Below are 11,818 nucleotides of genomic sequence, written 5' to 3'. Positions count from 1 at the left end.
CGGTCAGACCCTGCAGTGTATGTAAGCTTATAGGCTGGGCACTGCATGACGCGCGCTTCATTAGATGCCCTCTCCGGGAGAGGGCAATATGACCGTTTTAGCTCATTTTCGGCTAACTTTGACAGAATTTGTGTTAAAAAAAGAGTTTGACAGAAAATTTTGACAGATTGGATTTTTTTGGCAGATTTCTGGCAGGATTCTGCAAAAATAGTATTTTGACAGAAAATTAACAGCAAATGTGAAAAAAAATGGCACATTTGTTGAAAAGAGCTTCAATCCTTTCAAAAAAACCTTTGCATAATGGGACAGGTTGGCTGGTCTAGTAATTTTCATAGGCTTGAAAAATCTTGAAAAAATTTAGATGGCGATCTTGAAAAAAAAGAAAAAAGAGTGGCCACACTGATAGCAACCATGCACAACGTGTACCGTTTGTACGTACGCGTACGTGCATTGTGTGGGCGCGGCGCGGCATGGACGTACATGCCTCATTCTGTGTTTAAACCTTGTCACGTTGACCTCGTAAATTGTGCACTCCCCACTTCAGCCACAACAGCCACCACACATTCCACTTCAGCCACCACAGCCACCGCATTAAGTTCCACTTCAGCCGTCAACCACCGGAGACTCCATCAAGTTGGTGCATGAACCACAGACTTTCGTGCTGACAAGAGGCATCACTTACCGTCAAGAATTAGAAGCGGAACAGGGAGCCGACGGCACACCATTCCCTGTTGCAATGCCTGAGGAAAAAAAGAATGACCGACACCGAGATGAGGGGGGGGGGGGGGGGGGGGCAAGGCGTGCAAGGGCAGGACATGCGACCGGGAGCGGATGGAGGACCGCGGGGCTAACAAGCGCGACCGTAAGGGGACCGGCGATCACCATAGCACTGCAGCCAAGAGGGCTGAACGTCCCAGCAGCTCAACATGGTCGGTGTCAACCTTACAAAGGAAGCCGAATCCACAGAAGCCTGAGTCCAAACCAGCCCCGACAAACCCAACCGTCGCCACCTCCTACCCTTGTCGCGAGGGAAGTTGCGGCAAGAAATTTGCATCAAGGGCCAGCCTAGCCAGACATGTACGGGAGGTGCATGCGGACCCATCGCCCTTCATCTGCACCTCCTGCGGGGAGTGCTTCACCAGAAAGTTCAGCCTAGACCGCCACGCCGATTCCCACAGGCATGATAGGAAGAAAGATTGCACCAAGCCTCAAACATCTGAGTCGCGGTCCCCATCCACCATGCCACCAGAGCCAGAACTACAGCTTCTCCCGGTCCCCTCCACAAGCACATCCCCCTCAACCTCCACGGCCACCCCAAGACTGGGGGAAAGTCGTTGAAGCTGCTCCGACAGCTTCACGCAGAGATGGTAAGCTCGTCGACGGAAAGTGACGACCCGGCGGAGGAGATGGCGGCAGATCACATAGAAGTAACCACCATCACAAGAGTTTTCCGCCGAGGGGTCCTGTTCAACCAGAAGGAAGCCAAGCAGGACTTTTATTTTTATAAAAGAGATTAAAGATTCCAAGACTAGACTTGTTTCAGACCACTGAGATAGATGGTAAAAAACAATGGCCTGCCTATAGATCCCTGGGGGACTCCATGTTTCAATTTAACCCTAAAAGGGTTGGGGGCGGAATCCGCCCTCCTCAATTTTCCGCGATAGCTTTGATTTTTGTTTTTCGCGACCTGAGCTGTTATGACTTTTTAGCCTTGAGCCATGCGCATCTTTTGATACCAAAAATATAAAAATCGGACCACGGGTTGCCGCGCAGCGAAAACTTTTCTAGAGAAGACAACCGGCTCCCAGAGCTTCTGTTCGGGATTCACACCTGGCTTCTTTAGTAATGGATGAACATAGGTAATATTTATAACGCTGCTGGAATATCTCCATCCTTTAGACTCAAATTGACAACCTTAGTTCAGAGATTAGGCCTATACAAATTTGGTGTTCAACATAATTAATACTCATGAATACTAGAAAGCACCGCCACAATAATGCAACTATACATACGTTGTGAAGCTTGTGAACAAAAACAAGTTTATTGCATATAAAAAGCACACTGCATGTTGTTAGCTTATTTAAGATAAGTATCATACATTAAACATAATTGAATTATAATTTAATATAGGCCTAATACGTAACAAAACAACACCATTCAATTTTAAAAAAAATGTTATCGAATTTAATTCAGAAATTAAGTACACATATGTAATACTTTTAAAAAGGATAGAAAAAAAATGCAACGTGGAACAGTACACCGTTTTGTTTGTCACTATATACATGTACATGTCAAATTTATACGAGTAATTACACTGATTCATATACAGAGCGAGTTAAAAAAAAACACCCGGAATTTTAACTTTAAAACTGTGGTTGTGATTACAATTCCGTAACTTAAAAACTGCGTGAGTGATTTGAATGATTTTTGTACTAAAAGAAAGCTCATGAATCGGGCTTTCATAGATTTTGAAAGTGCTACATGCAGAACTTCACTGAAACAGCAGTCCGACATTTGGGTTTCGCTTTTTTTTTGACTCGCCCTGTATAAGCATTAACAATGAAAAATTGTGAGTAAGTTGTGAGGCATGGTTTAAACATTTAATTGAAAAAGAACAGCTTCTGCACGGGAAGCTAGATATTTGGTTAATAGATTATTTGGTTTCTTGATACTGTGGCAATTATAGACAGTTTCAATGGTGTTTGTGCATGTGGAAGATAGGCCTCAATTGAGCTTGCCGGCTACGCGGATGAAGCCGGTGTACGGTAGGGCGAGTAGGGTTTTCAAAAAATCCGGGAATTTCTCATACGTTTCAATTTACAACAACATGTCTAATGCAAACATGTATACAATCAATTACGCCAGATAAACCATAAGATGGTCGATTCAGCCTGATAGCATTGCCACAACTTTACAGAAATTGTATATTGCATTTATTTTTGTTTTCGTCGTGCACAGCAAAATGCGCGAAACAACCACTGCTTTTACTCAGTTCGGCTTTCGTTGCCGCCCACTGTTCGATGTGTTGCAGCGCTTTCATGTCTTCAAAAAAAAAACACCACAGCAACATACAGATTGCCAAAGTCAAATAATACGCTTCAAGCGAGAAGACACAGCAACTCAACAAGCACAACTTTTCAACGGTTCTGAACAACACCAATGCGCCTGATTGGCCATGCAAAGGTCAGTTTTGCTCCAGTTTATGTTTGCAATAATCTGCTCTCGGCCGAATGTTCAATTTGTAACTGTTTTACCCTCGACAATGTACGAGATCATGAATGTGCATCATTAAAATGGACGATAAAATGCAATCTGGAAGGAGACGATATGCTAATTTCTTGGCCCATTTCCAAGTCCCAGGAAAGTTTTCGTCGAACCGAACGTGTACTTCTGTGATTCTGCAGAGAGTAATAAGAAACAAGAAAATAAAGGTACTTTTGTTAGCTACTGCTGGCTTCACACATTAAACTGAGACAAACATTACAGCATCACACGTAGATAAATCAATGGGCAAAGCTGGACGCACATCCTCTCAGAATTGAGCAAACTAACTTCAGGAAGGTGAGTATCTTGCCTTACACACGGCAGCTGCGAAATCCAGGCTATCATCGCAAATTTTTGAAATGAACTTAAATGCACGTATATTGGTATACTTACCAGGGAACGAACTAACGATTTAGTGAGCGAGAAATCCGTAATAATTGGTCAAGACAGGGCTGATACCAAATACCCTGTGAAATTATTCCACCCGAAATGGTATCGGTTGGAAAAGAACAGTCATTTTCATGTGACTGGGATCTGCCTTGCAAATTAACAAAAAAATATTGTCCGTCAACTTTGTGTAGGCCTAAATGTGTGTGATGAAAGCATACTCTTTTGGTGTTGGTGAATAAAATGGATTTGGAGAATGCGATATAAAACGGCCATCCCGTGAATATAAGGCGGCCATCCCGTGAATATAAGACGGCCATCCCGTGAATATAAGACGGCCATCCCGTGAATACAAGGCGGCCATCCCGTGAATATAAGGCGGCCATCCCATGAACATAAGGCGGCCATCCCGCGAATATAAGGCGGCCATCCCGTGAATATAAGGCCCGTCGTACAATAATAACCACTTACTGTTGATTGGTTGCTTCTCCTCCAGCCAGAACTTAAAGCCCTGCTTGGCATGTGTGTTGTAGACGTTGTATTTCCAGGATCGTTTAGGCTGCTCTCCTAGGTGAGAGGCCGAGTAGGCGTAGGGTGAGTCAGTTAGGTTGGGTACTGATTGCTTCCTCGATACTAAACAAAGAAAAGTCATGCATTCGATGCATTAGAAATAAACAAACCCTTTTTGCAAGTTTGATACATCATCCTGAAATTTTCGGAAATCTGGGAACTTTTTCTTCAGTCATCTTGGGATTTTCAAATTTGATGAGTGCCAACTCTATTAGTTAAAATGAACTTGTGTTGTATAGCTTTATTTCTGTAATATTTCTGAAATACTTGTATTTGTAAATAGTAATGATCGTAGTATGTTTCACCAATGCACTTTTCCTTACTTACTTAACAATTTATAATATATGCAGGGCCCCAATAGAAACCGGTTTTCAAACAGTTTGGGCATACCTTGGGTAAAGCAATGGAATAAATAAATAAATAAATCAGTACACCAATTAGTCCAGTTTTGCAACTGCAGTCACGCTTTCTTTCGAATGTGGCGATTCAATGCAAAGAGCGAATACTCAGAACCTACACACGAAAGCTATAATGAAGTACAAATTAAAGCCCTCCTTACCATATGCGGTATATGTCTCTCCGCCCTGCCCAGCCCAGGGGGTCTTGATGGTGTAGGGTTTGACCTGAGGGTCGGGGCGTGGTTGAGGGGCTGATCTGATGATGCCAGTGCTGTTACCAGCATACAGGGGTGGATTCTGTCGAAAGGAAATTAAAACACAGTAACTATAAAGTGTTGATGAAAAACTTGGACACAGTCAATCATCCTTCATCATTCTGGCTGTAATCTCGTTGATTCTAGGTCTAAAACCTGAGTAAAATGTGATCATTTATTAACATTTTTCTGATGAATTATTTCGATAACTGATTGTTGATATGTCATAGTGTACGTTGGAAGAAAAGACCAAACAAAAACTCTCTTTTTAGGTCAAAGTGGTGGTTAATTTGTTTTAATGATTTCTGGTTCTAGAATTAAATTTGCCAATTTAAAACAAGTGTTTTCAGATCTATACACTATTAGGCTACTCACAGCTCTCTGTCCCTTGGCATGTGACATCTGCATAATCCTTACATCTTTTGGTACATCGACACCCTGCACGATCCAGCGCGGTAGGTTGCCGTATGCAAGTCTAGAATGGAAAGCAAGTATATTTTAACACAATATTACATATTATTTTCTAAATTGCGGCCTCATGTTTCTCCCGTTCGCATTTTTTTCTTCTGCAGGCTAGCAAAGTCATTAACCTAAATACGCATGCGTGAAGTGTTTTGAAATAACTTTATGTAGTTTAGATTTTCGGCAAAGATTGAAGCATCATTTTGGTGTGTTAGGTTATGCCGATGGATTATGGTCATGATGGATGTGTGGGTTCGATTCCGAATAGGCTACATTTGCTTTTCCAGAAGTGAATTTTCTTTCTCAAAATGTGTCAAGACATACTGATCAACAAAATGCATTTCACCTATTTCTCTGATTCATGGATCTGGAGGATTTTTTTTAAGGGAAGTAAAGTCTGAGAACCATTCCGTTGTAGCGTGAATTGAGGTTTCTATGAAATACGGATCATGGTAGTATTGCGCATGCCTTATCGAAGATAATTAGGAGAGTGGCCGGTCACTTGAGAGGTTTAACCAATAAAAGGGTATAGGAGTCCGATTTTCATAGGAGTCTGATTTTCATATGACACCGTTTCCAACCGACGCATGCGCATTATGGTCATTGACTCTACTTGGTTGCAGAAAAAAAAAGTAAATCATGTACATGCATACCCCTAAAATTGCCTACGCCGACCAAATCACGATTTGCATCAGCGGCCCTCAAATTTAATTCTCTGCTATTAGAGCATTTTGTGGGCCATGAACTTGAGGGTTTGTAAAAAAAATAAGGATGAAAGCCGTGAACAGGACTGTGAGCTTGTATTTCTGTGACATTTGCATGAAATTGGGCCCTATTACAACTTACTATATATTTTGCAATGGGCGTAGGCATCACTTTTCAAAATGGCGATGGGCTTCAGGACTACGTTTAGGGGTGATCATCTTTGGATGGAAATTTCTACCAAAGTCATCGGACTACCCATCAAAATTGTACAGAAAATGAAAGATGACGAAATAAACTTTAATTTGATGTGTGTCTTAAACCCCTTGAAGAGTTGTGAGTATTGTCCTGATTTTTGGAAGTTATAGTGGGGCAGATATGGACAATATTTGGGGCAATTGTAACTTTGTATTGATGATACACGCATGGAATTTTGCACACAGTCAGAGTTTGTCATGAGAAAGGTATTAAGCTATAGGGCCATCGCAGATTAGACAAACTATGGGTAAAATAACAATCGTAGTTTCAAAATTTTCAAAATGGCTGGCATTGCTTGTTATTCTATCTGCATGTATATTTTTTCAAAGGACAAATCTGCGATGGCCCTATAGCCAAATATCTTTCTCATGACAAACTCTGACGGTGCCAAATGCCATGCTTGTATCATCAAAGGCACAACCCCATCACCTATCTGCCGTAGGCCTAGTACCGGGGGTATTCATCACGGAAATGGGTCAACTCGTACCCGAGTTAACTCGTACCCGAGTCAACTCGTACCCCAAAATTGACACCCAAGTCAAGTCGTACCCGAGTTAGGTCGTACCCGAGTCAAGTCGTACCCCAGTCTACTCGTACCCGAGTCAAGTCGTACCCGAGTTGACTCGTACCCGAGTCAACTCGTACCCGCAGCTCAAATAGTTGCCTATTTTCGAAAAGAAAATCAGTGAAACCATGTGTTTATAGCTCCATGGTGAAACGAACGGAAGATCGGAGGGATATGGCCGGTTGTCCGTGCACGGTGACATCGTTTGTGCCGAGCCTGTGCGCGCACTCGCTGGTCAACGTGGTCGTACCGTGCACAGTCTGTGACATCGTTTTTGCCGGGCCCGTGCGCGCACTCGCCGGTCCACGTGGTCGTCCGTGCACGGTGACATCGTTTTTGCCGGGCCTGTGCGCGCACTCATCGGCCAACGTGGTCGTACCGTGCACGGTGACATCGTTTTTGCCGAGCCTGTGCGCGCACTCATCGGCCAAAGTATGCATGCTTTTATCAATTTATTTTATTTCTATATTACAGATGATCTTGTGGTTTTCCGATGAACCATTTTCTGCTGCTCAAACCGATCGATCGGATGGTCTGTCACACAGTTCATGATGAATCGAATCGGATGTCAAGTTTCGAGGACGAAACCCGATTAGCTCAGTTTTGTTTAAGATGATAACACTTTCTCTTGCACTTGAATTACAATTTGCTAATGTCAAACAATCTTTCACACCCAAGGATCAACTAACAAATTGGTCCCCTAAAACTTATAGAAAGAGCATCTCTGAATGAAACGAGCCACCATTTTCCTTTATCGTGTTTACTTCCTTGATGCCTCAAATGTAAACAAATAATTAAAAATCCTACATTTCTGTTACCAAAATAATATTCTAGTTGAACTTATCGCAGAAATTTTATTTAAGCTGCACAAGATTTTTTTACGACATTTACCGAACTAATTGTACAAAAAATGACCAACATATTAAAGAATCATTATAAATTAAATAACGATGTCCGTGTGACTCTTTTAAGTTTCCTGTAATATATTTTCTCTTCAGATTTGTACTTTCAGGGCCCCAATCTTCCCAAAGAGATTTGTGCCATGTGCAGTTTTCATTCAATAAATGCAAGGGCGGATCCAGGGGGGGGCCAAAGGGGGCCATGGCCCCCCCAAAAACGAAACCAATTTTTTAATTTTTTTATGTGACATCGCAATAAAGGCAGGCAATGAGTACACCACCATCTTTTCCTCAAAAAACATTGGTTAAAGTGGTCAGAAATTGCCTCAGATCGCACCACAGAGCATCTAGAATCCAAAAATTTTCGGGGCCCTTAAGCGGGCCCCGAACCCCACGCCGTAATTTTTGTGACCCACTTTTTTGGGGGACCAACTTTTTTTTTGGCCCCCTCCAAAATTGTGTTCTGGATCCGCCCTTGAATAAATGATGCCAAAAATGGAGTGAGTGAACGTTGAAAAATAGTACTTTTACATTACAAAATTCATTTTTTAATAGCAGCTTTCTTTTAAAAAAAATAAAGGTCTTAAATACTAAATTCGTAAAAAGAAAACTATGCCCTTAAAACACGTTCGACCGAACAAAAAAAAAAGACGTAGCAGTTCGCCCAGTCACTCCGCAATCTCAGTGATCCAAGATCTCTGAAAAAAGAAAGACAAAACATCATTACTAAGAGAAAATACTACACAAATTTTAAAATAACACATCTGATGATCTGGATGAAAAGTGAAATTTACCGTTTATCAGTGAGGGCTCCGTCGACTCGCGAGTACCACATTGATGCCGTTTTGAAAATGTTCTCCGCGCGGTACCCGTCCGTTCGCGATGAAGCCCTTGCCGATGAATGGTACATTTTCCCTTTTCATCCAGATTGTGATCAACATTTGATACCACCGCCTTCAACTAATCCTTGAACTTTATTTGTATTTCTGGCGGCGTAACTACTATTTCTCAGTTGCCGTTTTTGAGGGTAAAATCGGAAGTTTTGTTAACCATCCATCCGTACTTCCAAACTAAAAAAGGAGGGGAGTACGAGTTGACCTGGGTGCGAGTTGACCCGGGTACGAGTCGACTCGGGTACGAGTTAACCTGGGTACGAGTTAACCTGGGTACGAGTTGACTTGGGTACGAGTTGACTCGAGTACGAGTTGACTCGGGTACGAGTTAACTCGGGTACGAGTTAACTCGGGTACGAGTTGACCCAAAATCTTAATCGGAAATCACTAGGGTCTATGGCAGTTTATTTACTGGTCTGCAACCTAGCTATATCCGCACACAATAGCTGACATTCATGCCCCCACTATACATGTATTGAGCAAGACAGGGAGCAAGCTCAATACGTTGGTGGCGTGTTTCTGTCTCCCCTCCCCTACCCCCTCACCCTGCCCTTAATTACGCCCCCTCTCCTGGTTCCGCTGCTTCATCGCGAGTCGATATAAGTGCAGTGTTTTTATGGTTTTGTTACCGAGGGAATATCGGCCGAACATTTATCACTCTTGACAGACACTGCTGATAAGCGTCTATAGCACCGCTTTATGCAAGCAGCCGCCGGGGTCGTGCCCTGTACCTCCTACAACGATGGTAAATGGGTGGCGGAGAATGGTCTCCGTTTCAGGTATCAATACCGGTACAATTTATGTTCAGATAATACAGCACTTTGAGTTGATCTCTTCTTGTCATGCCGCCGACCGTTATTGGCTTGACACAGCCAATTCGCGCCGACAGTTTACATTCACGGAGTTGGAAAAGAATGAGGGACAGGGATTCATTTTATGAAGAAAAAATTCCTTAGGCATGTGTAAAAAAGCCTAGTGAGGATGGTCTTGAATGATATTATGCCTAAATAAATAACCTTGTTGAGCAAAACGATTTGAGTGTAAAAACGAAGAAACGTTCTGACAAGTTAATGATGGAGTTTCACAAAGGCAAGATATAAGTGACGAGTACCAATAATGTGGTTTGTGATTGAATGATACCATGGAGGAAGGAATTATATGATAATATAACACGTTTTGCATCAGAATAAAACTTATCTTGTGAAATGTTTACCGTACTACAAAAGATAACTTTTATTCGAATACGCAATGTTATCACAGAACGGTGTACGATAATCACAAAAACATCAGGGATTTGTAAAGCATTGGTTTAATCGAAAAACTAAACAAAGGTAGTTAATCCAACCATGGAGGATTTTTATTCCCTCATGATATGAATCCAACGGGAAGACAAGTGTACAAAAAATCTCCCCTCTATTTACGTCAAAACGGGTTGATCTTCTTGTTTTACAAGTAAGTACAGATCCACGATCAGGCCATATACACGTATATGTTATCCTCTTATCATTTCGCAAAACTAAGAGTTCTATATAATCGCCACCTACCTGTTGTCGAGATCAGCCGAGTAATTTGGGCGCACCTTGGGCCCCGGTTCTACCGATGTCGACCGCATGGCCATTCTGGTCGTCATGATGGATTATCGGCGACGGAGGAACTAAAACTACGGTATGACGGATTTTGGGGAGATATTTTGGATGACTTTATCAACATAGGGGTATAAACATGCTGTAATTTGGGACACTACTACCGCGTAGTTGCACAAAATCCCAAGTAGTATACACGACCCGTCCGTATAGACTAAATCTCCTTTTGTTATGTCATTGTACAGTGTGCGTTATGAGGTATGGTCGGATAAATACCCGGCCTGATGTTGCCTAGTTACGGTACGCTTTACCACACACGTACACGGTAAACGTCGTACCTGAGTGACCACACAAAGACTGATTGAGGTGGAGGGTTGAAAGTGACGGGTGGGGGATTAGTCTTCTTCACAAGAGAGCTTGAAACTAGACTAGAGTCATGACCTATCAATGTAGTTTGCGAAACCCCTGGCTTCGTCTCCGACTTCGTCTCCAGCTCAAGTTCATGAGAATCCTGCTACGTTCAAATCAATGAAAATACAACGACCATAATTATTGGCCATGCGTAGCGGAATACAGGTGTCTCTGTCTCAGAAAATAGATCAAAATTATACACTGAGTCTATCAAGTAAGCTGACTGAAATCATAAGCTGAAGCCTGAAGCCGAAAACGGAGACAAACCAAGAATTCGTTAATGAGAATTGCTGGCTTCTGTATTCGCGCCATAATGATATGCTTCCTTTCCTCAAGTCTGATTGGTCAATTATTCAAGTTTTGAAGAGGCACCCAATGTAGGCGTGTGTTAAAGTGGCACATCGTCCTGAAATCGCAGAAAAAAAAATGTTTTGACTTGTTTACTTATCCCATTTCAAAGGTCTGTTTGCAAGAAAACTAAACCTAATGTCTCGCTGTTCCTGAGAACAGATGGGGGGGGGGGGGAACAACCGGTTGTTTACTCCTGAAGCGGTGGACGTTTTCTGGCATAATTAATAATTATGACCTTCCAGTGGTAAATAAGTCCTTCTTGGACTTAGGAGGTCAATGATTCCCCTATCTTCTGTGTCCATGATGTCAGACGATTCAATGAACGGTACACGTCGTGCGTGTATAGATGTACATGTACTACTACCAGCACCAATAGGCCTACAAAAATGTACACGAGTATTGATGTGTATATATATATATATATAAAAAACTATACAAAGGACATAATTATGCGACAAAAAAACACGACTAACACCGTGAACCCCGAAATTTTGTTCTCGCAAGAATAGCACAAAAACAGCCAATTAAAGTATGGTTGTGTGTCGAAGGCCTGGGAAACATGAAATCGATATAATGTCTTACATTATACGGAGACAATTAATTACATCTAATACGCGGCAGCTTTTTTTCCTTTATACAATATACGTATTTCCAGCAGCGAATAAAGGAATTGAATTTTGATGAGCCAAAGCCGTCAACGTCAGACCATCGCCGCAGAATAACGCGTACTAAGCAAGTGAAACTTAACTGTCAAAACTCAGGTACCAAAATATTTAAACCACTAGTGTTGGGGAAACATTTTCGTAAAGAAACGTATACGC

At 42.1% G+C, this 11,818-nt stretch overlaps 2 protein-coding genes across 2 annotated transcripts; one reads left to right on the top strand and one right to left on the bottom strand.

The window, feature by feature from the left end:
* Positions 1–831: 831 nt before the first annotated feature.
* Positions 832–1,338, top strand: LOC119741322 (zinc finger protein 48-like). The gene has a single exon (XM_038217073.1). It carries the CDS (start codon positions 832–834, stop codon positions 1,336–1,338), a length of 507 nt encoding a protein of 168 aa, XP_038073001.1.
* A 1,197-nt stretch (positions 1,339–2,535) lies between these two features.
* Positions 2,536–10,497, bottom strand: LOC119740304. The gene is made up of 5 exons (XM_038215570.1): positions 10,197–10,497; positions 5,249–5,348; positions 4,781–4,916; positions 4,123–4,284; positions 2,536–3,398 (listed from the first exon to the last, which is right to left on the bottom strand). The coding sequence occupies exons 1-5, from the start codon at positions 10,280–10,282 to the stop codon at positions 3,331–3,333; spliced, it is 552 nt and encodes a 183-aa protein (XP_038071498.1). The 5' UTR covers positions 10,283–10,497; the 3' UTR covers positions 2,536–3,330.
* Between the last annotated feature and the right edge of the window lie 1,321 nt (positions 10,498–11,818).

This window comes from Patiria miniata, unplaced genomic scaffold (assembly GCF_015706575.1).
Source record: "Patiria miniata isolate m_02_andy unplaced genomic scaffold, ASM1570657v1 HiC_scaffold_5, whole genome shotgun sequence".
Classification (NCBI taxonomy): domain Eukaryota; kingdom Metazoa; phylum Echinodermata; class Asteroidea; order Valvatida; family Asterinidae; genus Patiria; species Patiria miniata.
Note: the sequence above shows the minus strand (reverse complement) of the source record. Positions and strands in the feature narration are given on the sequence as shown.

What these genes read in the sequence shown, in the direction of transcription:
- LOC119740304 (XM_038215570.1), bottom strand. Translation starts at nt 10,282, where the DNA reads ATGACGACCAGAATGGCCATGCGGTCGACATCGGTAGAACCGGGGCCC. An exon ending in TCGGCTGATCTCGACAACAG is followed by an intron (nt 5,349 to 10,196) that starts GTAGGTGGCGAT and finishes TTTCCATTCTAG; the next exon opens with ACTTGCATACGGCAACCTAC. An exon ending in ATGCCAAGGGACAGAGAGCT is followed by an intron (nt 4,917 to 5,248) that starts GTGAGTAGCCTA and finishes TCCTTTCGACAG; the next exon opens with AATCCACCCCTGTATGCTGG.
- LOC119741322 (XM_038217073.1), top strand. Translation starts at nt 832, where the DNA reads ATGGAGGACCGCGGGGCTAACAAGCGCGACCGTAAGGGGACCGGCGAT.